Raw genomic sequence first — 24,694 nt, forward strand, 5'->3', positions numbered from 1 at the left:
CGTCTGCTTTCTGTTACAACAACAACTGTCTGATCGATCAATACATTCAGATTACCAGTACTAAAAAATAAAAGCTTTGTAATTATTTGCGGATGGTAGTCGCACAGCAGCAGCTGCAGAGAAGACTTGTAATGGATCCACAGCAGGTCAGAGAATCCTGTCAGACACCACTGAGGGCATAGAGACTTCATCATCCCAGGAGCACAGTGCCCTTTTAAGGTTCTGCTGTCAGAGTCTGGTTTTATGGTTCTGTTAGTTTTTAGAACATCTGATCATTGTAATCAGTCTCTCACCACCGGGCCGCTGTGTGACACGTCTCATCCACCTGTTGGAATCCATCCGGTCAGTGAGAAACGTCTGCTAAACCATCAGATAGAAATATGAAATAATAATAATTAATAAATCACATCGCATCTATTGTCATGACCCATCATTGTCAGTGTTGGGCAAGCTACTTGGAAAATGTAGTGAGCTAAGCTACAGCAACATGGCAAAAGTAGTTTACTACATCTAAGCTACTTTAAATTATATAAATTTATATATATATATGTTTATTAGGGCCGACTCTGAATAGTCAAAGATTTGGAGCCTGATTCGACTGTCAGTCTCACAGTCAAAGCTCTGCAGTGAAACAAGGATCACACCATTGTGGCGATATGGGGGTGCTCAACGTCTGATTTTACATAGAACGACCAGTTTTCTCCCAGTAAGTTAATATACAGCCTGTTACAATATACATTTCAACATTTAATGCTGTAAATAAAAAAATTAAAAAAGAAAATAAGCTTTTAATAAATGTCTTTAAAGTGCGTGAATAAATCCAGAATTGTAACCCTAACCCTCAAGGTAGCGCATGTGTAGGCGTAGTGTGCATGTGTGAGAGTGTGTAGTGGCAGAAGAGGAACTTGCTGTAGGGACGGAGCCTGAACTTCACCGGTGTTGTGCCGAGTTGTCCGCACCTCGCGGAAAGTTCGGATCATTTATCAACATTGATGAACCATACAAAAAACATTATGTTTTTAAATAGTACTTGAAGAAGACCCACGAAGAACCGCGACGCCCCTCAAAATAACACATCACACAGCCATTAATGTCTAAACCGCTGGCTACTAAAGTGAGGACACCCCTAAGAGAAAATGTCCTGGGGGCATGAGTGGAGTTCATACCTAAGTGTGAAATCCTGGAGGATTATGGGAAACTGAGTTCAATGGCTAGGTTTCCCAACAGACGTTCAGTTTAGGTAACACCATGTCTTTACACATGTAGTGTTATAATTACTGCGAGCAGCGCAGACTTTCCAGATCGTTTCATGTAGTTTCTTACAGTAACTTGTCTGAAGGCTGGAGCCCCTGACAACATGTAGGCTACATTTGTACTACTTTATCAATATTTCCCTGAATTCAGTCCAACAGTATTGTTGAAATAAAATGGAAATATCTGCAATGTTTCCATAATCTCAGGTTATGGTTTTTAATGATTAATGAACGCGTCGTTGTTTCTGCATTAAACTGCATCTGGTCTCAGAACACTCAGAGCACTTCTTCCCAGGTGGGATTGTTGAGAGTGATCAAACAGAAATTTGCAGCACAGCTAATGATAAAAACAGGTATCCAGTCAGTAGTAGTAATAATAATAATAATAATGTGTTTAATAGTTGGTCAGGTTAATAAGTTGTACAGACAGGTCTGTTCCAACGAGAACTGTGCTTCAACACTTTGGTTACATCATCTGCATAGAAACAAAATAAAAAACATAAGTGCTTATTGAAGTTGTGCAAAACAAAATAATACTGTCAAATATCGACAAACAGAAAACATCAAAACAACAACATCATCGTTAACACTGAGTATGGCATCTTCTTCGTTCTGTGGCTTCACAAACACATCACAGTTAGAACCTCTGTACCATGAAAATACTGAAGACCGGCTGCAGCTCACATCGTTCTGTTGCTCAGGAAACCTGCAGGACCAGAGGGGCGACAGAAACCTGCAGGACCAGCAGAAACCTGCGAGGGGCTACAGAAACCTGCAGGACCAGAGGGGCGACAGAAACCTGCAGGACCAGCAGAAACCTGCGAGGGGCGACAGAAACCTGCAGGACCAGCAGAAACCTGCGAGGGGCTACAGAAACCTGCAGGACCAGCAGAAACCTACGAGGGGCTACAGAAACCTGCAAGGGGTGCCAAAAACCTGCAGGACCAGCAGAAACCTACGAGGGGCGACAGAAACCTGCGAGGGGGATTAATATGTAGCTGCAGTACCAGAGGCTGCAGTTTCAGGATCGCAATCTTCAGACCAGAAATGCATTTGTAGGACACTTTAGTTCTTTGATACTGCCAGCTAGCTATGTTACTCTTGACAGCCCCGAAGCCAATTCTCCTAACCATCACAGGGTGATCATTATATGCACGATGACCGGTTAACCCTACAGCTAACAGCGTTAACATCCTTCGTGTTGCTGTGCATTACCACCACCAATCCACTAGATGCCGTTGTCTCAAAAGAACTGCGGCCCTAGAACTGTGGTCCCAGGACTGCAGGGGTCCTGAAAATGCAGCGTTATCATATTGGCGAGGGGTGACAATAACTTGCAGGACCAACAGAAACCTGCGAGGGCAGACAGAAACCTGCAGGACCAACAGAAACCTGCAGGGCAGACAGAAACCTGCAGGACCAACAGAAACCTGCAGGGCAGACAGAAACCTGCAGGACCAACAGAAACCTGCAGGACTAACACAAACCAGCAGGACCAACAGAAACCTGCGAGGGGCGACAGAAACCTGCAGGACCAACAGAAACCTGCAGGGCAGACAGAAACCTGCAGGACCAACAGAAACCTGCAGGACTAACACAAACCAGCAGGACCAACAGAAACCTGCGAGGGGCGACAGAAACCTGCAGGACCAACAGAACCTGCAGGACTAACACAAACCAGCAGGACCAACAGAAACCTGCAGCACTGACCGATACCTGCAAACCCGTTTGGAGGAATATGGCTTTAACACGACCAACAACAGAACAGAATCTAAACATCGTTACTGCACAAGTCAAGATTTGTGTTCGTTTGCTCAGCTCAACATGCTTCCTGAGCTTTCTTAGTTTAAAAATGTTGTGAAACTTCAGATATTTATTGTCTGTTCAGATGAAAACAGACGCAGTGGGTGTGGTATGTTAAGCTCCTCCTACTCTCCCTTCAGGTCATCATTGACATTTTAAAGATAAAAGCAGCTACAAACAGTCGACCTACGTGCTACTGCTACATGCTAATGATGCTAAAACACAGCCTACCTTAATACCTGAAAAGATCACAGCGGGATTTCTTTTTTCTGTTCTTTGGCAATTCATTTTTTACTCCTTCTGATCTATATTTTCAGAAGAAGCCAGAGGTCTGACAGCAGCTGCAACCACAACTCCTCCAGTATCCTCCTGCACATCTGACAGAACAACAAGGTTCAGATCCTGTGAGGAAACACGACAGTTCAGAAAAACATTTCCACTGGGACCTTTCAGGCTCTCTGCAGATGTCACATCGCAGCAAATTCAAAGGTCTCTCAAAGAAAGGAGAATAAATATAAACGCATGTCAACTGATCGGAGTGAGGGGAACTCTGACTGCAGGTTGTGCTCTTCAACTTAAACTTACAGCAAGTGAAAATATGGCTTCAACAGTGCAAACAGCCCCGATTCACTCCGGCATGATCCGACCCTGATACCCAGAACAACACAGTTCACTTCACTTGTGACTTCAGAAGGTCTTTATCATCAGAACATCTGTACATTAATAATAATAAGGTTATGAACCGACAGTGTGGCTCAAACCTCTCCTTCATATGAACTCTGAAGCTGCGCTCATCTTTGGATCAGAAAAATAAATTAATCTGGTTTGATTTAGACTTTTGGCACAGACTGGGGCTCATCCTCCATGCTGACCAGCAGGAAACATTGAGAACGGCATCCATCTTGTCTTTGAGTTAAACTCATCACTTCCCGCTGATGGACATATGTTCACCAACTTCCAAATCTCACATCACAATTATCTCATAAAGGTGAATTTATGGAATTTAAAGTTATTATTAGAGAAAACTGTGATGCTGAAAATAGAGACATGTCAACAATTTACAAGAAAATACGCAGATTATTTTTCTTTGGCTGGTTTCAGTCTGGTTTCCTGATGGAGTCTCTTCAGCTTCAGCGATCAGAGGAAGCCGTGAGGAGGTCAGAGGTCAAACTAGCAGCTGATTTGAGGTCAGTCTGCTGTAACAGAGTTGTAGTTGTTTGATACTCCTGGGACTGTTGAAGGAACCTTGAAGCAAAGCATTAAATCAGGGAATTAAGTAAAAAATATTTGTTGTTTGTTATTCTGAATGTGAGAAAGTTTTAGAAGTTGATATCAAATTAAAGAAGAAGAAAGTTGACTGATGAACAGACCTCCTCCTCCTCCTCCTCCTCCTACAGACAGATGTTGATCTGTTTGGCCAGCTCTCGGTCCAGGTCGTGGATCAAAGTGTCGAAGTCCTTTAGGCTGAGTCGACAGTTAAATGGAGCGTCGAAATCCAGGAACTCATCCACATACAGACCTCCTCCTTCTCCTCCTCCTGACGACCACGCCTCCTTCTTCTCCTCCTCTTCATCCCCGCTGCCTGAAACAGCAACAACAAAATGAAAACCTAGTTTTCTCTTTGTTTCAAACTGTATTGACTCGTCCACACCACCGGAACGAATAAACGTTTCTACTGTGCGGTGAGTACGATGTTTTCCAGTGACGTCAGGTGTGGTTGTCTTCGTCGACTGGGTCAAGAAATGGAAATACGTTTGACAAACCTTCCTGCTCATCTGTTTACCTCCGTCACTCTCACTTCCTGCCACCTCGTCATAATCAGCCTCCTGTCCGGACAGAAGGTCTCGTCCACAGACGCTCCAGTCTCCGGCGTACCGATTGATCGGTGGCGGACTCTCCAGCCGGGCCAGACCGCCTCGACCTCGACGTGACACCACCACCTCCTCTGGGTTCTGGGGCAGAGCCAATCGCAGCGCAGGTTTCCGATGCTGCTGCTGGAGCAGGGGGTTATGGGTGAGGGCTGGGGAGGGAGGCGGGGACACTTTGATGTGATCATCTGCTGGGACTCGATGGGTCGGCACTGAGGAACAAGACATGAACAGCAAAGTGACACCTTTTAAAGGTAAGTACGAGTACCTGAGTGTCAGTGTAAGTGGGTGGAGCTTGTGGATGTTGAGGTTACTTCCAGCTGGAGCTCCTCCGGTCTCACCTGGCCACAGCTGCAGCAGGTAGTGCAGCGCCTCGATGTGTCGTTTGAAATCCACCGCACTTGCTATTTCTTCACCATGACCGAATCCTTTCCCCACTCCTCTTCCTCCCCTCCCTGCACCTCCTCCCCCCCCCCTCCACGCTTCCTGGGTTGGGGTGAGGAGCACTGGGCCAAAGCAGACAGCGAGGTTCTGGTGTGTCATCCTGTTGGACGAGCTGAAGGACGCCACCAGGCTGAGGTGGTCTAGCAGGAGAGACAGGGTGGCCTGGAGAGAGAGACGGAAAACGTAAGTCAACCCTTCTCTCTGCTCTGAATCGGAACATGTGTAGAAATGTGGCAGAAGAAGAAGCTGCTTCGACATGAAAGTTTGCATTTAACCCTGTGTGACAGTGGGACCCTCTGAATGCTGTATTAGTGTACTGCAGTAGTACTCCAGTAGTAGTACTCTGTGTTACCCTCTCTGGATGGGGCAGACAGGACAGCAGCTCCACAGTGCTCTGGGCCATCTGAGGATCTGGGGTTGCAGGTGGGGAAGGTGGGGGTTGTAGGGTCATGGCCTCCCTGACTACCTGGTACAGAGTCCTGGTGATGAGCTGAGATGGCAGCTCCCGCAGGTAGTCCTTCAGTATACCTGAGAAAACACAGTTCTGAGTACAATCAGGAAAAGTACGAGTCAACGAGTAATCAAGGTCAAGTTCAAGTCCTGAGGATCGGGTTTAAGTCATGTATGATCGCGTTGCAGCTTCAGTCCGTCCCTGCACCAACACCTGCAGTGTTTGCAAGTTCCTACTTGTGTGACAAACTGTAAAGCTGATGATTCACCGGGCAACTTTTTGAGCAATGTTGCTGGGCAATGTTGCTAGTGGCAAGGCCGAGTATGTTTTGAACGGATCGCGGCGGGGCGGGTGGAGGAGTGCTGGGTGAAGGGGATTAGATTATTAATCTTTATTGCCAAGTAGTGTTTTACATCTAGGAGGAATTTGCTGTGGTGATGAGGTGTTGCTGGTAACATTGCCCAACAACATTGCTCTAAAGGTGCTCCGTGTATCATCAGTTTAAGAGTGAGAAGGTTAATCAGAACTTTCTGAGACACACTTTGCATTATTGATTAGGTCATCGAGACCTTCCTGACTGTGACGCAACTTGAACCTGATCTTGATGACTTAGAAAAGACCTTAGTGGCTGCGAAACGAGTCGCACTAAACCACACCTCCTCAGAGTTACGGTCAGATTTGAGTCAACCAGCTGTGTATTTACTGACCTGTAATGACGTTGATGTCAGGGTAGAGGTCCTCGCTGAGGCACACGGCTGAACTGTTCCTCTCAAACCAGTCCCTGAGCTCCTTCTTCACCGCAGCAGAACCACACAGTCTGTACAGACCCACCACCTGACAGACACACAGACAAGGTCTTCAGCACTAGTTAAGCAGTGGTTAGAGGTGGTCAAAGACAAAGTACACTGGAGGGATTAAGATAAATGGCATAACATGGACCACAACCAAGTGTGGGGCACCTCTACTAAGAAAACCCTGGTACTGCGACCAGGATTTACCAGATCTGGAATGCCAGATCTCTGCAGGGGTGGATGGCAGATTTACACACCGTAGCTATAAATAGATAGATACCTTCAGTCCTCTTCGTTCTATCTCTGCCACACATTTCTGGATCAGTAGAGGGACTGGGGATGCAGATCCTTCTTTCTCCACTAGATGGTGAAGTTCAACCCCAAACACATTAGAAGGCACTGATGTGTCAGTGCTGGGCTGCGGGGGGAAAGTAATACAATTACAAGAAGGATTAAATTAAATATGTTGGTTACAGTTGTGATGAGGTCTCCACAGCTCAGGGGCCTAATTTATAACAGTTACATATGCATAAAGTGGGGTCTGATCTATAAAAACAAATCTGACCGGAGAATGTGCACACCTGTAAGTGAACGCCCGTGCATGAGAACACTTTGGAGACAGGAAATTGATGCCACAGCTAGTGAACATTGAAATTAAATGTGAGAGGCCTCTAACAAATTTAATTTCACTTAGTTGTGGAGTACCACAGCTGTTGATGCCAGGATATGGCAGGTGGCAAGATTCCGGAAAGTCTGGTGGCCTTTCCCCAATAACAAGTGTGAATATACAGCTGACACACGAGAGTCCTTTTCTCTTCAACCACGTTAATAACTGGTGAAATGATCATCGTTTGTAGAAAAGATAACATCAAATAGCGTAAAAGAATTGGTCTCCATGGCAGTGTCTTCCTCCTCCGTGCCCCACACCAGCACAGACACACTCTGATGCTGGAATGCACTTCTTTTTGTCTCCACCTTAAGATCTGACCAGTTTTTTAATTTCACAATGAAGTCACTGCATTAACTGCAGCAGCAGCATGTTGCCACTCGCTGCAGTCTCTTGTTGTTTCCATGTTGATTCAGAGTAAAGAGCCGTCGATCTGCAATTTCTATGCATCAACATTCAGCAGGTGCTTTGCATTAACCATTTATGGCTGAATGTGGGCATGTAGAGGGCGAGACATGAGGCTGATCCACATGCACACATTTCCAGGTGGACAGTGATTTATAAAGGGAACATTGCCTGCAGCTGTGTACATGCACTTTTAGTAATGATCCCACACATTGTACACACATGCCATATCGTGCTGAGTCATGATTAAGAGTGGTTTGGTAGAGCTGTTGAAGTGTTGCGTTCACCACTTTAATTGGCAGTTCTAGTAGTTTCACTGTGTACCTGTGTGTCCCATTTTTCTTGCAGTGACAGTTTGACATAAAGAAGACCTCTGGGCTCCAACTTCACACAGAGCTGCTGACTTCGACTCCCTGAGAGAAAAGGATGGTCATTAATGTTTGAGCAGAATTTACGTTTACATTACATTTAAACAGAAATGGTGAATTAATAAAATTCTGAAGTGTAGTGAACCTTTAAAGAGTGGCGGGATGGAGACTCCACCCAGACAGCAGACTCGGTTTCTGGTTGGACCACCTGAAGTCTGACCCTGATCTGTCCCTGATTTAGACCCGCACACTGCTTGTGGATTGGCTGCAGACAGAAATACATAAAAAACTGATCACACAAAGGATTTCAAGAAGCTTTAGTTTGAGTTCAATTGCATGTATCAAATCTGAATCATTTCGAATCCCAGAGCACTTTTCAACATTTGTTTTTGACATAAGTACTTTGATCTTTAGCTAACAACATACAGTGTAGAAATACATAAGTAACAAATAAGTAACAGTAGAGACAACAACCAAAGGGTTCATTTTAGACACTATGGAACTATACTGAATAATCTGTTTTCTGCTTCCAGTGATGCTAACTGCTAACTGCTAACATCAATGTTTTCTAAATTGCTCTTTGCTAATCAAAAGCTGTGAGAAAAATCATGTGTTTGTGTCAACCTTGGAGAATCTTGGCATTTTACCAACCAGGACCCGGACCCAAAATGTAACCAGCTGAACCTTCCGCTAACAGTGCTGGAGCTAAACGTGTAAAGTTTTTCCTAAGGGTGGCGCTCGAGGAAAGCTTACAGGGTCATTGGATTGAGGAACAGAAATGAGATCAGGACAAACCTGTCATTACTGAGATACTCCGCAGGTTGTGATGATCTGGTTGAAATTGCAATAATAGCAGTAGTGCTGGCAGTTATAAGTCATAAGCCCCTTTTCCATTACCAGTACCAGCTCAACTTTCTGTCGCTGGCCTCTGTCCGGCGCACGCAATGATGATGCAGTGAATAGTGACGATTCTCTCCGACTTATCAGCATTCTGCTCTGTGGAACCTCGACGGAGGTGATACGAAGAAAAGTACCTGGAAGCAGGTACAGGTGCAACTTTTCCACAGTGGAAAACCAAAGGCAAAGGCGAGTCGAGGCGAGTCGAGCTGGTTCCATGCGGTGGAAAAGGGGCTATAGTTGCGGTGGTAGAATAAGTACCATTGATAACTAACTACTTTGCACGCAGCAGCAGTACCTGGTGTTAACACCACTATCCGAAGCTGCCGGGCTCTCTCCAGCTCCAGGTGGAAGGCGTGGTTTAATGAGAGGGCGGAGCCTCGCAGCGTCAGGAGGGCAGTCCTCGCTCTCGTCACCCCATCGATCTGGATGGCCAGGAAGACCTCCTTACTGTCCTCTGACCTGAGAGGCGAGACAGGGACAGAAAGGGAGTCACTTTTCAAAACTGAGCCATCATTACCCAACGTGTTTCAGCATCTTAACCAACAACAGGGGAGGCTTGTTGGTCTCTGGTGTCCTGAACATAACTGTGACAAGGAAAACGACAGTTCCACTGAAGATTACTGAGTTGTAAAGAGTTAGGAGCTATTTCAAACAGCTCTGCTTCCTGCAGTAAAACCACATTCATTTTTCTTATAGACAATGTTCAGTGACTCACAGTTGGAGCTCTTGGATTAGAATGAAACCCTCCTGGTCGAATCATCATTACAAAATATTAACGTAGTTGACTTCTCCACTCCTGAAGATTATATCGACACAGTCTTGGTAGAATGTGCCAACAATGTGCAAACAGTCAGAGCAACATCTATTTTCTTTATGCAGCCTCTTTTGAAAAGTTACTGTTACTAATAATACATTTTTCTATCATATTCAAGAAAGCTTCCAAACAGGAAGAACTAATCCTAGCCCTACAGCTGCCCAGAGACTGCAGTTAAAAACTGGCACCTTTGAACAGAAATGTCTGTTCCTGTAACTTTAAAATGTATAAACAAAGTAAACTGAAGTCACATTTCTACTTGTTATACATATCATCAATCATTTACTTCCAGGACCTCTGTGGGAAATTCAGTTAATAATCAACTGCAACCATTTAGCAAGTATTAACTTATATTAGCTGCTCTTAAGCTGATGATACACGGGGCAACTTTTTGAGCAATGTTGCTGGGCAATATTTGCTAGTGGCAAGTCCGACTATGTTTTGAACGGATAGTGATGGTGCTGGGTGGGTCGTGGAGTGGTGGGGGAAGGGGATTACGGTAATATTCTTTACTCATTACCATTGACGGCAACGTTGCCCTGCACGATTGCTCTAGAAGTTGCTCCGTGTATCACCAGCTTTAGCTAGTACCAGGTGTGGTGGTTATGCATTCCTACCTGCTGGTCTTCATCTCCTCCAGGCCCATCAGATGGACAGTCAGTAAACCCGTCACCCGCTGGCTGCATCGTTGTGGATCGGAGCCCACGTACAATCGGAAAGAGCTGACGTCGCATGCCGTTTCCTGGGAAGTTGTAAGGGGAAGGGCCGGTTGCCGTGGGAGCAGCTCGGGGGAGTCCCCATCACTAAGATAACCTAAAACGAAGGTTTACATTCTGGTTGTTTAACTGATGGGATCATACTGTGAGCAGGTTCATGCTTTGCTCCAGGACTCGTGAACGGGCTCAAACCTCTGGCCCAAGACATCCTCCAGAGGATTAAGACAACACCCACCAAGAAGAACCAGCTGCTGGAAGTCTAGATGGAAATTCTAAACTCTGTGCCTGTGTACGTGTAAGTTAATTATCCCAGTCTAATTTAAACAAATTTCTTTGTGTTTATATTAACCTATTAACCTGCATGTTTCACACGGGGAGAACATGGGGATGACCAAGGTTTGAATCCCAGACCTTCTTGCTGTGAGGCGAAAGTGTTAACCACTGCACCACCTTGTTAATTGACAAAAATCCAGCCCGTTTTCATCTCAGGGTGTCCAATACCAACGAATCAGAAAAAGTGACAAAACATAGTTAAAGGGTACTATTAGTGTCTGTGTGAGACACACCGGGTGCGTCTCTATGAGACGCTCAGGGACATCCTGTACTTTTGTGTTAAAGGTGTTGACAGCCCCTCGAAGCCCGTACCCTTACCATAACCATCAGAAATGTTATTACCTAAACCTAAGTCACTGACTTTATGCATGTAAACCCTACAGCTAACAGGTAGGGTTAGCAACGGGGACGTTTCATACAGACGCTGAAGGGTACCTTTAGCGTAAAATCCTTACCCTTTGTCACGCTCTCGAAAAGCGTCAGTTATGACGCATTGAGATGAGAATGTGTTGGATAAAACGTATTTTAAAACATTCTTACTTTACTCCCAAATACAGCTACTTCAGCAAGCTGCCAGAGTAGCCTCCATAGGGCCTGTCCCATGTGAGCAGATCAGCCAAAGTTATGCTCAAACTAAAAGAGTATGAATAATATAAAACTGAAAAATGAATTTCTAATCTGTTTTCCAAATATATAAATGTTTATGTCCCTCTAGGCATCGTTAGACCTGTTACAAACATGTTGACAGTTCACCTCCTTTACTGGCGGAGCGCCCTCTTGATGATCGTCGCAGCGGTCTGGTTGGAGGGGCGGAGCTATCCAGGTGATATCTGCTGATCACATTCTGGTTGGACAAGGCAGACGACGATGAGGTATTTTTACTGGCTGACTCATCCCCACCCCCTCTGCTGTCATTTCCCTGGCGAAGGGCACGAGACGAGGAGCGAAGGCTGAGTTTGCGGCGCAGTTCAGGAAGTTTCTTCATCTTTAGGGAGAGTTTCCTCACTGTACCAGGAGACCTCAGCCTGTCAATCACACTACCAGACACGCCCACTTTCTTTTGGGAGGCGGGGCTAGAGTCTGAAGGCTGGGAGTCTGAGGGAGAGAGAGACTTTTTCCTGAAACTGTTGGCCAACAGAGTGACCCAGGTAATTTCAATCAGATTAAGTGAAAACCTGGAACAGTGTGGTGTGGTATGTAAGAGAAACTGAACACAATATAAGAAGAAATGTAGAATCAGTAGGTGCAGTCATGTCTTCTTACCTGTGTTTTCTGTTGTGATGTCATCAGTGTGGTGGCTGACACTTGGATTGGCGCCCTCCAGTAGACAGTCACTGCTACGACTCTCTGCTGGCCCGACCCACACTCGTCCGAGCTCTGCTCTTTTATCTCCGGGAATCTTTGATGCTCCTCCGTCACCGCTCTCATCCCTCTTCCTCCATATCTCCTCCTCTCTGTGTGGACCTCCTGCATCCTCCTCCTCAGGGATCGGGTTGTACCAGATGTTGCTGCCGCTATCCTCCTGAAGCCTATAGGCCTCATCTGAAGCCTGGATCTTTCCTGAAGACAGCACCCAGGCTCGGCTGCTGCGATCCAGACTTTGCAGATACGCACGCTGGCCAGACTTGGTGCTGACAGAGGTAGCGGGCACGTCAGGGGGGCCCCCTGCTGGCTCGGGAGCTTCCTGGTGGACTGCCGTAGAACTGACAGGAATACAGGGGGTGCTGGTCATATCCCAGGCCAGACTGACACTCACCCTGTCGCCACACTGCTCTGTCTGGGAGCAGAACAAGAGGTGGGAGTCATACCAAAAGGAGGACTCAAACTATGAGGTGGAAAACATGAAGACATGGTCAAACTAAAAGGACACAACAAGAAGGAGGAGTCGAACTATGAGGTGGAAAACACAAAGACATGGTCAAACTAAAAGGACACAACAAGAAGGAGGAGTCGAACTACCAGGATTAGTACACGAAGACGCTGTCAAACTAAAAGGACAGAACAAAAAGGAGGAGTCAAACTACCAGGAGGAGTACACGAAGACATGGTCAAACTAAAAGGACAGAACAAGAAGGAGGAGTCAAACTACCAGGAGGAGTACACGAAGACATGGTCAAACTAAAAGGACAGAACAAGGAGGAGTCAAACTACCAGGATTAGTACACGAAGACGCTGTCAAACTAAAAGGACAGAACAAGAAGGAGGAGTCAAACTACCAGGAGGAGTACACGAAGACGCTGTCAAACTAAAAGGACAGAACAAGAAGGAGGAGTCAAACTACCAGGAGGAGTACACGAAGACGCTGTCAAACTAAAAGGACAGAACAAGAAGGAGGAGTCAAACTACCAGGAGGAGTACACGAAGACATGGTCAAACTAAAAGGACAGAACAAGAAGGAGGAGTCAAACTACCAGGAGGAGTACACGAAGACATGGTCAAACTAAAAGGACAGAACAAGAAGGAGGAGTCAAACTACCAGGAGGAGTACATGAAGACATGGTCAAACTAAAAGGACAGAACAAGAAGGAAGAGTCAAACTACCAGGAGGAGTACACGAAGACGCTGTCAAACTAAAAGGACAGAACAAGAAGGAAGAGTCAAACTACCAGGAGGAGTACACGAAGACGCTGTCAAACTAAAAGGACAGAACAAGAAGGAGGAGTCAAACTACCAGGAGGAGTACACGAAGACATGTCAAACTAAAAGGACAGAACAAGAAGGAGGAGTCAAACTACCAGGAGGAGTACACGAAGACATGGTCAAACTAAAAGGACAGAACAAGAAGGAGGAGTCAAACTACCAGGAGGAGTACATGAAGACATGGTCAAACTAAAAGGACAGAACAAGGAGGGGTCAAACTACCAGGAGCAGGATAAGGAGGGGAGAACATGTAGAAATACTGGTCAAACTTCCAGAACAAGAACAAGAATTCAGTCTTCACTGGCCTGAAACACATTTACATGAAATAAATGAATTTTAATCACAGGGAATTAAAGAACCATATTGTACCTTATCCTGTACTAGTCTCTGACTCCAGGCCTGCCCAGATGCATCTTGGGATGTCCCTGATGGTCGTTCCCGGTCAGAGGGTCTGGGGGCAGAACCTGAGGGCAGGACGCTGGGCGGTGCCACGGAGCCCTGCCGTGCCCACGACTGTTTCTTAGCAACTGTGATGTGGTTATGTGGGGGTGAGGGGGGGTCAGGGTCTGCTGCTGGTGGAGGTCTTGTTGTCGTCATCGGTGGTGATGATGATGACGATGAAGGCGTCTGGAGCACAGTGTCGTTCTTTACTGGAACATCTGCAGAGTACACACACACAGCTGCTATTAGCATTCTCATGGTTGGATTAAATCCTGCGTGTGGTGTGAAGAAACTTGAGGAGGGAGAGAGAAGGAATTCAGTGGTGAGTTACTTGTCTTGTGGGTCTTTGCAGCTGTCTCACTCTTTTGGTTCCTATGTGGCAGTTCGTTAAAAACAAAACTACAGCATGTGAGTGCTTCCTTCGTGACCGGAGAACACATCAATGTATTTACTGACCTAGATCATGTCCATCAGTTTTCAGTCAACACAAACACCTTGGAACAGAAAAAAACTAAACTACAACCAACCAACCACTGAGCCGTAAACACACATGCTCACATCGGTGAACTCGAAATCTGTTTAAACAAGTGAAAAAGCCAGAACCTTATCAGGTTACTGACTTCTGAGTGGTGTTGTTGGTGACTGACCAGTGCAGATCTCCTCAGCTTCCACCTGAGCAGCCTCCACAGTCTGTGTCTGTAGGTTTGATCGGAAATGTGCTGTGAATGAACAGGATATGTTACTGCTTCCCTGCCCAGCAGCCTCGGCTTTAAACTTACTGGGTTTGACTCGCGTTCCTGGCTGAGGCGATACAAAGTGATGTTCTCTGTGCTGTGTTTATGAAACCACAGAGTGTCACAGCACACATTCCCATATATTCACATATCGACGCCTGATCAAGTGCCCTTGGCATTGCTTTTTAACGTCCTGGGTACTCTTTACTGTCGTTTTTGGACATTTAGGGTTAAAGATGGCAAGAATAAAAATGCAACGTCCGGTTAAGACTTTCAGAATAAAAGTACTTCTTAATATTGCAAAACAATGCAAAGTTAATGGCAAGTTGTGAAACGTCATAGTTTGGTTAGGTTTAGGAAAAGACCAGGGTTTGGGTTAAAGTAACTACGTGACTTAAAAACATTTGACCTTTTATTTCAAGAGGCAAACGAACAACGGTCTCCTGGGTGCAAGTCCGATATCAGGCCCACCTTGCACCCCACCACGTCCTTACTCTGACTTTGCTGTTAAATATGCTTCACCTGCCTTACAGGGCTTCCCTCAGAGCGTTACAAACCGACAGCAAGAGGTATTGACCAGGCATTTATATGTGACGACTGAGAACGGGTCGGACAGTACAGATGGGGGTTTAGCTCATGAAGCATCAGTCTGGACTCTGGTCCGAGATGTCAGCCTGTCCTGCTGCACACGCTGGTCATTATTGATCAGCTGTAATCCCATCAACTGTTACTGCTGAAACACACTGGAAACTTTAAAGCAGCAATTATAACCAGATTGACTGTCTCACATCCTGAACATCTGGATTTATGTCTTCTAGCTCTCTGCTTCCTGTGTGTGTGTCCTCGTGATACACAGCGTGCAGACTGTCTGCCTGAGCTGCATGAATAAACCCTCTGTGTGTTTGTGCTTTAGTGAATCTGATGACGCTGTTAGCTGATTTAATATCACACAGGTGGTGATTTTAGATAATCCTGCTCTCTGATTGGCTGGAGTCTGTTTTGGTGTTACATGTGTCACCTGATGAAGGGGAGTCCAGTGTTCTCTCTGTGTTAGCTCTGAAGTGGAAATATCTGGCTGTGTAGCTGCTGAACGCTGCACTGTGTTTACTAGCTGTTCTCTGAGTCTGTCTGCAGGTCGTGGTCTGTGGCTACTCCCTGAAACTCAAACTGCTGTGATTGGCTACAGGTCCAGACAGGAAGTGATACTCTCCAGAGGTCGACCTCCACTTCCTGTCATCTGAATGAAGCTAAAGAGGAGCTGACTGTGAGTGTTTGTGTGTGATGATAATAATAAATCATCTGTTATTTTTTTAGAAACCTGAGAAAAGAGAAGGGGGGGTGAATAAACAGCTGTGACTCTGCAGAGGTCAATGAACTCTGTGTTTAAGGCCAAACACACTGCTGTCTATTCACTATTCACTAGTCTTAAAATACACAGAAACACACAAAGACTGCAGTCAGCAACACACACACACACACAGCATGATCCACAGACAAGGCGAGCTTTAAGAGTCGATGGCGTCCTGAACAGTTTGTGTTTCATACTGAGTGTGTGTGTCTTGAATCTTCACTCAGTCCAACTTACTGTAACATCACATCATCAGGGAGAGATAAACAGGAAGTAACCACACACACAAACACACACAGGTCTAATGACAGGAAGTGGTCAGCTGACCCAGTCAGTCTGCAGGAAGCTGAACATTAAACCTTCCAGATTACAGACGGTCTGTGACTGAGCAGCTCTGAGAAACGTGGTGAAATATGTAAAAGCTTAAAAAACAGTTCAGCGTTTCATTCTGTCTATGGAAGGACAGAAACACATGGAGGGGAATTAAACTCTTTCTACAAATCAGTCTGCAGGCATTTACAATCTATCCGGATTGATTTTGCAAAATCCCACAAAATCTGGATCCGAGTCACATTTGGAGCTGGTTTGAAATGCGATTCCAGTCGGGTTTCACAGGTGCGCCTCAGTATGAACGCTCAAATCAGATTCCAGCGCTTCACACAGCGACGTCGTAAGATCCAGAGTGATGGAGAGCGTCAGAACGGTGGATCAGCACTCCTGGGTCACTGAGTTTGTCTGCTGCGACGGAGGAGTTCTGAGTGGACGTGTTGGTTAGAGCTGCCGTGCCCTATAAAAACAAACCAATTTTTATTTTGCTGTTCTCGTGAAGCATTGCCTGATGTGAACCGTGCCTCGAACAAAAGACCTCTCAGAAGACCTCAGATTAAGAACTTGTTGACTTGCATGAAGCTGGAAAGGGTTACAGAAGTATCTCTAAAAGTCCTGATGTCCATCACTCCACTTTAAGACAAACTGTCTATAAATGGAGAAAGTTCAGCACTGTGGCTGCTCTCCATAGGAGACGCCGTCCTGCAAAGATGACTGCACGAGCACAAAACAGAATGATCAATGAGGTTAAGAAGGATCTTAGAGTGTCACAGAAATATCTGGAACATGCTAACATTTCTGTTGACGACTCTATGATATGTAAAAAAACAAGAATAGAGTTCATGGTAGAGGAAGCCTCTGTTGTCCAAAAAATCATTGCTGCATGTCTGAAGTTTGCAAAAGAGGAAGGAAAAAGGCACAGCACACCAACATCAAAACCTCATCCCAACTGTGAGGTATGGTGGAGGGGGCATCATCACCGCCAGTTGAAACTTAAGGTTGGTGATGCCGCAGGACAATGACCCAAAGCACAGAAGTAAATCAACAACAGAATGGCTTCAGCAGAAGAAAATACACCTTCTTGAGTGGCCTAGTCAGAGTCCTGACCTCGGCCCGACTGAGGTGAACTGATCTGTAAAGAGGAATGGTCCAAAATTCCTCCTGACCGTTGTTCAGGTCTGATCTGCAGGAAATGTTTGTTTGACGTTATTGCTGCCGAAGGAGGGTCAACCGGTGATTAAATCCAAGGACTCATTTTCCACCCTGCACTGTTTGTTCAATAAAAACATGAAAACATATAATTGCTTGCGTGGAGTTAGTTTAAGCAGACTGCGTTTGTCTGTTGTGACACAGATGAAGATCAGATCACATTTTATTACCAATTTCTGCAGAAATCCAGGTGACACGCTTGAAATGGTACATCTACTGTTTAAATGTTAGCCTAGCTTTGCACAAAGACTGGTAGCACGGGGAACTGTTAGTCTGCATACAGCTGGACAGTGTGATGCTGATAAAGGACAGCCAGGCCTGCAGCCAGGCCAGAGACTCGGTACCAGCAGAGACTCGGTACTCAGCAGTGATTTGGTACCAGCAGACTTGGTACCAGCAGAAACTCTGTACTCAGCAGAGGCTCAGTACTCAGCAGAGACTTGGTACCAGCAGAGACTCTGTACTCAGCAGAGATTTGGTACCAACAGAGACTCTGTACTCAGCAGAGACTCTGTACTCAGCAGAGACTTGGTACCAGCAGAGACTCTGTACTCAGCAGAGACTCTGTACTCAGCAGAGGCTCTGTACTCAGCAGTGACTTGGTACCAGCAGAGGCTCAGTACTCAGCAGAGATTTGGTACCAACAGAGACTCTGTACTCAGCAGAGACTCTGTACTCAGCAGTGACTTGGTACCAGCAGACTTGGTATCAGCAGAGACTCTGTACTCAGCAGAGGCTCAGTACTCAGCAGAAACTTGGTACCAGCAGTGACTTGGTACCAGCAGACTTGTACCAGCAGAGACTCTGTACTCAGCAGAGGCTCAGTACTCAGCAGAGACTTGGTACTCAGCAGTGACTTGGTACTCAGCAGAGACTCTGTACTCAGCAGAGACTCTGTACTTCAGCAGAGACTTGGTACCAGCAGAGACTCTGTACTCAGCAGAGGCTCAGTACTCAGCAGTGACTTGGTACTCAGCAGAGACTTGGTACTCAGCAGTGACTTGGTACTCAGCAGTGACTTGGTACTCAGCAGTGACTTGGTACTCAGCAGAGACTCTGTACTCAGCAGAGACTCTGTACTTCAGCAGTGACTTGGTACTCAGCAGTGACTTGGTACTCAGCAGAGACTCTGTACTCAGCAGAGATTTGGTACCAGCAGAGACTCTGTACTCAGCAGTGACTCTGTACTCAGCAGTGACTTGGTACTCAGCAGTGACTCTGTACTCAGCAGTGACTTGGTACTCAGCAGAGATTTGGTACCAGCAGAGACTCTGTACTCAGCAGTGACTCGGTACTCAGCAGTGACTTGGTACTCAGCAGTGACTTGGTACTCAGCAGTGACTTGGTACTCAGCAGTGACTTGGTACTCAGCAGAGACTCTGTACTGCAGTGACTTGGTACTCAGCAGAGATTTGGTACCAGCAGAGACTCTGTACTCAGCAGTGACTTGGTACTCAGCAGTGACTTGGTACTCAGCAGAGACTCTGTACTCAGCAGAGACTCTGTACTTCAGCAGAGACCTGGTACCAGCAGAGACTCTGTACTCAGCAGAGACTCTGTACTTAGCAGAGGCTCTGTACTCAGCAGAGGCTCAGTACTCAGCAGAGACTTGGTACTTCAGCAGAGACCTGGTACCAGCAGAGACTCTGTACTCAGCAGAGACTCTGTACTCAGCAGAGACTCTGTACTCAGCAGAGGCTCTGTACTCAGCAGAGGCTCAGTACTCAGCAGAGACTTGGTACCAGCAGTGACTTGGTACCAGCAGACTTGTACCAGCAGAGACTCTGTACTCAGCAGAGACTCTGTACTCAGCAGAGACTTGGTACTCAGCAGTGACTTGGTACTCAGCAGAGACTTGGTACTCAGCAGTGACTTGGTACTCAGCAGAGACTCTGTACTCAGCAGAGACTCTGTACTCAGCAGAGGCTCAGTACTCAGCAGAGACTTGGTACCAGCAGTGACTTGGTACCAGCAGACTTGTACCAGCAGAGACTCTGTACTCAGCAGAGACTCTGTACTCAGCAGAGGCTCGGTACTCAGCAGAGGCTCGGTACTCAGCAGAGACTCTGTACTCAGCAGAGATTTGGTACCAACAGAGACTCTGTACTCAGCAGGGACTTGGTACCAGCAGAGACTCTGTACTCAGCAGTGACTCTGTACTCAGCAGTGACTTGGTACTCAGCAGAGACTCTGTACTCAGCAGAGGCTCAGTACTCAGCAGAGATTTGGTACCAACAGAGACTCTGTACTCAGCAGGGACTTGGTACCAGCAGAGACTCTGTACTCAGCAGTGACTCTGTACTCAGCAGTGACTCGGTACTCAGCAGAGACTCTGTACTCAGCAGAGACTCTGTACTCAGCAGAGGCTCAGTACTCAGCAGAGATTTGGTACCAACAGAGACTCTGTACTCAGCAGAGATTTCGTACCAGCAGAGACTCTGTACTCAGCAGTGACTCTGTACTCAGCAGTGACTCAGTACTCAGCAGTGACTTGGTACTCAGCAGTGACTTGGTACTCAGCAGTGACTTGGTACTCAGCAGTGACTTGGTACTCAGCAGAGATTTGGTACCAGCAGAGACTCTGTACTCAGCAGAGACTCTGTACTCAGCAGTGACTCAGTACTCAGCAGTGACTTGGTACTCAGCAGTGACTTGGTACTCAGCAGTGACTTGGTACTCAGCAGTGACTTGGTACTCAGCAGAGACTCTGTACTGCAGTGACTTGGTACTCAGCAGAGATTTGGTACCAGCAGAGACTCTGTACTCAGCAGTGACTTGGTACTCAGCAGTGACTTGGTACTCAGCAGAGACTCTGTACTCAGCAGAGACTCTGTACTCAGCAGTGACTTGGTACTCAGCAGAGACTCTGTACTCAGCAGAGACTCTGTACTCAGCAGAGACTCTGTACTCAGCAGAGACTTGGTACCAGCAGTGACTTGGTACCAGCAGACTTGTACCAGCAGAGACTCTGTACCAGCAGAGACTCTGTACTCAGCAGAGACTCTGTACTCAGCAGAGACTTGGTACTCAGCAGTGACTTGGTACTCAGCAGAGACTTGGTACTCAGCAGAGACTCTGTACTCAGCAGAGACTCTGTACTCAGCAGTGACTCGGTACTCAGCAGTGACTCGGTACTCAGCAGTGACTCGGTACTCAGCAGTGACTCGGTACTCAGCAGAGACTCTGTACTCAGCAGAGACTCTGTACTCAGCAGAGACTCGGTACTTCAGCAGTGACTTGGTACTCAGCAGAGACTCTGTACTCAGCAGAGACTCTGTACTCAGCAGAGACTCGGTACTTCAGCAGTGACTTGGTACTCAGCAGAGACTCTGTACTCAGCAGTGACTTGGTACCAGCAGAGACTCAGTAGTGACATCACAGCGTACATCACAGCTCTGCAGGCTGTTCATTGGTTGTGTGTCTGCTGTTAGAAAACGATGTCATAGACGTACATAAAGATATCTGCTCACGTGCAGCACATACATACATGTGTTCTTTATAGATCATTTATACTCAAATATTAACGAAAAATTCAAATGTTCTGCCTAGAACCCAGTACCATGTTCCCTCAACACTAGTACAGAGAACATGACCGTGTCTCTGAGAAGGAACACAAAGAGTTACAAACTGAAGAGAAAAGTTTCAGACTAGTAAAGGAAACGTATGAACCTGAATCTGGAGAACAGACCTGATCTGCCTGAGACGTCTGATCACAGATGAGACTGATCGGCCTGTGAGAGACGTGTGCTCACTACAGCTCAGTGAACAGGACGTCCTGAGCAGCGCTCACTAACACGGACTCTGTTTAGCCTCTGCAGCTGCTCACCGCTCAGTTTGGGGTCCGTCTTCCTCCTGGATCTGTCTTTGCCTCTCAGCCTGGAGAAGGTTCTCTTCAGCAGAGGCTCGGCCATAGTGGTCCCCCCTCCTCCTCCTCCTCCTCCTCCTCCTCGGTCCTCCTCGGTCCTCCTGGACGGGGAGAATCCAGCAGGAGAAGAGGGGTCAGCGCTCTTTCATCACGTCCATGTCTCCGACTCCTCGTTCACTTTGACTCTGAGAGCTGCAGAACAGGAAATGAATTCCACACATTCTTTCCCAAACTCCCCCTCCTCCTCCTCCCCCGGTCCCTCCTCCCACTCTCCTCCCTCCACATTGAGAGAGAGAGGACTCATGGGAAATGTAGTCCTGAGACAACTGAATGTTCTGTTTTATTTCTTTAATTCAGTTTTGAAGAGGAAGTTAACTTCAAGTCAAACTAAACTTTGTGTAATGACATATTTCCTGTGTCTGGTGTCTCATACGGGACACAGTGTCTCGTCGATCTCAGACACTTTGTTTTTCATTACTTTAGTTGTCGTGAATCATTGAAGGTGTTGTTATTATTATTACTTACTATCATTATTCCTGTCGTCTCCCTTCTGGCAGACGGAGCAACACAAACACATGAGGTACGCCTACAGGTGAGCTCGCCGCTGCACACAGAAACAGTTCTCAGTAATTACTGATCAGGCTGCACCGCCTGCTCCAAATATTTTACAAATGCAGCCGTAACACGACATTCCTTTTTTCTCTGCAGCATCAGGAACTTTTCCTGGACGTCTTAACGTTTTTCAGCTTTTGAGTTTTGTTAGTTCAGTTTTATTTTGTTAAATCCAGCATTGTGTGTTCATGTGGGCTTTACTTCCTGTTTTATTTTGTTAAATCCGTGCTGTGTTTTTATTTTGTAGTGTTCTGTCTCTTTGCTTTGATTGGCTGAGTGTTTCCACCTGTGTCTGCTCTGTCTGCAGGTCTGCGTTTGGTCTCGTGTCTCTTCTGCTTCAGGTTTTGTGGACTTTCGATTGTTGCCTTGTTCCTGTTTTGGATCTCCGTGTGCTCCATGAACTGGCTGCTTCACCTTTAGTCTGGGACCAATTCTTCTTTTGTTTCATGGTGATGATCACTGAGAAGACTAGTTCCTCTACTCCTGTGTCTGCACTTTGAAATGATAACAGTATTAGCATGACTGCGTAGAAAACACACGAAATCTGACACGCCCACCAAACGGGAGAAAACATACCTCGAAGCCCGTTGTTCCAAAGAAACATGTCGTTCAATCAGAAAACACTTGATGGTCCCCCGTGTCCGAACAGGATTGGGTATAAAAGCCTTGGTGTTTGCGGCACCTTCTGCTTGGAACCTTCTTCAGAACTCGTTGAAACTGACTGACAACTCTGAAGGATCTGGAGCAGGTGAACATTGGTCAGTGTTGCTGTTTATAAAGTTGTATTCTGCCTATATGTACTGTATGTGTACCTGATGTCTTTTATATGTTGGAAACTGTCCTTTATGTTCTTTCATGCTGCCTCTTGGCCTGCTCTCTCTTGCAAAAGAGATTTTAATCTCAATGACACTCACCTGATTAAATAAAGGTAAAATCAAATAAAAATATTTTCTGTGACTGTTGTCAGTGAAATGAACCAGTTTGAATTGATCCAGTAAAAAACTGATGTTTACAACTCGTGCAGGTCACATGATCAGCTGGTTTCACCACTGCAGAAGGGTGAGGAGTGATTTGCTGATGAAGATTTTCAGAGAAACAAGTGAAGAGGAGGAAGCAGCTTCATCATGTCTCAGTTTGTCCACCAGATGGAGACAAACACCAGGAAACCCTCAACACTGCAGGAGGAAAATAAAACAAACCATTCTGTTTGGTAAATGGAATTGGCAGCTTTATTAATAGTTTATGCATATTTAGTCATTTGGTTGGTATAAAGCTGTAAAGTACAAAAGACCAACAGGTGAGTAGTACATGTAGTATTTTTTACTTTTAACATTATTATAATTGATTATCAATCATTATTTTATTTATATTATTCATGTTTTATATTTTTATTCTATTTCAGCACGCGGAGCTGAGAGAAGAAGAAGATGAAGAAGAGGAGAGAGAAAGGTTTGTCCTGAAAGGCGACATGAGGTTTCCATCCAGCAGGGGGCGCAACGCCTCCACGCTTCTGTCTTTCTTTTCATTGGCTCATTTCCTGCTCTGTAAACATCTGAAGAACAGTTTGGTTCTACTGTTTAAACATGACCAGCTGATTATTTGAAGGTATAATCAATAACAAAGTTTAAAGAAACAGCTCAGCGAGTGATTTTTCCTCCTCTGATCACTTCTTTTAGTTCTGTCTCGTCCTGCGGTCTGTGAAGGCCTGACGGCGGCGTCCTGAACAGACGATCAGAGGACACGCCGCGATTGGACATCTGGAGCCGCCACTCAAACCTGCATTCATTAACCTCCTCTGTTAATTAATTAGTGACACGTCAGGTTCAATTAGGAGCAATTAACGATGCGGAATGATGTTAATCGACTCTGATCACGTCGCCTGTCAGACCTGACCGGGGGCAGTGCGGCCTGTCAGACGAGCACGAGGGCCTCGGAGAATCAGCATTCATGATTTCACTTTAAATCTTTAATTACTTTTTCTCATTAATACAATCAATCAATAATAAAATCTGGTGTTTCATTAAAAAAGTGAGACTGAAACTTTGTTCTTCTTGTTCTCACCTGATGTTTTCTCAGGCAGAAACATAAAGAGAGAATCCACAAAGAAGAAACTCAACGATTTCCCCTCGTCCGGTGGAAACAGGAAATGACTTCAGACTGAAACAGCCTGCACTGCAGTGAACGCAGCGTGTCGAGTTCATTGTCTCCAGTTTCTGCCTGTTTCACTCTGCTGGTTGGACGTCAGGGCTCAGCTCACGAGGAGTGACGATGTTGGTGTTATCACCAGAAGAGACCAGAACATATTTGAACACTATTTTAAAGAAATATTGGGGGTCTGAGGCTCTGAGGATCTGGGGGGTCTGGGGGTCTGAGGATCTGGGGGGTCTGGGGGTCTGAGGGTCTGGGGGTCTGAGGCTCTGGGGGTCTGAGGCTCTGGGGGTCTGGGAGTCTGTGGCTCTGGGGGTCTGAGGCTCTGAGGGTCTGAGGCTCTGAGGATCTGGGGGGTCTGGGGGTCTGGGGGTCTGAGGGTCTGAGGGTCTCTGGCTCTGTGGGTCTGAGCAATAGACAGGTGGATTTTCTGCATCCTGTGTTAGCTTGTGGTGCCAAATCTAAATCTAAAACGGTTTTTAGCTGAAGTTGCTTTTTTGTTTCTTCTGTATTTAAATTAAATTCTTTAAAAAATTCTTCTTTTTGTGCAAAACATT

General features: G+C 46.1%; 1 protein-coding gene and 1 long non-coding RNA gene across 12 annotated transcripts; one reads left to right on the forward strand and one right to left on the reverse strand.

Moving 5' to 3' along the window:
• Positions 1-1,621: 1,621 nt before the first annotated feature.
• LOC119915691 (rho GTPase-activating protein SYDE1) lies at positions 1,622-21,563 on the reverse strand. 11 transcript variants are annotated; one of them, XR_005446990.1, is made up of 17 exons: positions 21,339-21,563; positions 13,823-14,112; positions 12,077-12,590; positions 11,567-11,908; positions 10,382-10,577; positions 9,246-9,409; positions 8,196-8,315; positions 8,007-8,095; positions 6,891-7,028; positions 6,527-6,653; positions 5,721-5,896; positions 5,266-5,530; positions 4,840-5,136; positions 4,427-4,638; positions 2,875-4,301; positions 2,780-2,836; positions 1,622-2,626 (listed from the first exon to the last, which is right to left on the reverse strand). XR_005446990.1 is itself a non-coding variant. In XM_038735361.1 (15 exons), exons 1-14 carry the CDS (start codon positions 21,421-21,423, stop codon positions 4,448-4,450), a joined length of 2,994 nt encoding a protein of 997 aa, XP_038591289.1. In that variant the 5' UTR covers positions 21,424-21,563; the 3' UTR covers positions 1,622-4,301; positions 4,430-4,447. The 11 variants fall into 11 exon arrangements, 2 of the variants coding, with proteins under 2 accessions (XP_038591289.1, XP_038591288.1); XR_005446989.1 differs by lacking the exon at positions 2,780-2,836 and having other exon boundaries at positions 1,622-2,683; positions 2,913-4,301; XR_005446988.1 differs by lacking the exon at positions 2,780-2,836 and having other exon boundaries at positions 1,622-2,683.
• Positions 21,564-22,282: 719 nt separating this feature from the next.
• LOC119916621 lies at positions 22,283-24,362 on the forward strand. The gene is made up of 4 exons (XR_005447119.1): positions 22,283-22,747; positions 23,014-23,286; positions 23,392-23,438; positions 23,666-24,362. It is a non-coding gene; the product is annotated as an uncharacterized LOC119916621 (long non-coding RNA).
• The last annotated feature ends 332 nt before the right edge of the window (positions 24,363-24,694 follow it).

This window comes from Micropterus salmoides, unplaced genomic scaffold (assembly GCF_014851395.1).
Source record: "Micropterus salmoides isolate LMB-PRFRI ecotype aquatic unplaced genomic scaffold, ASM1485139v1 Ms_hic_scaffold_21, whole genome shotgun sequence".
Classification (NCBI taxonomy): domain Eukaryota; kingdom Metazoa; phylum Chordata; class Actinopteri; order Centrarchiformes; family Centrarchidae; genus Micropterus; species Micropterus salmoides.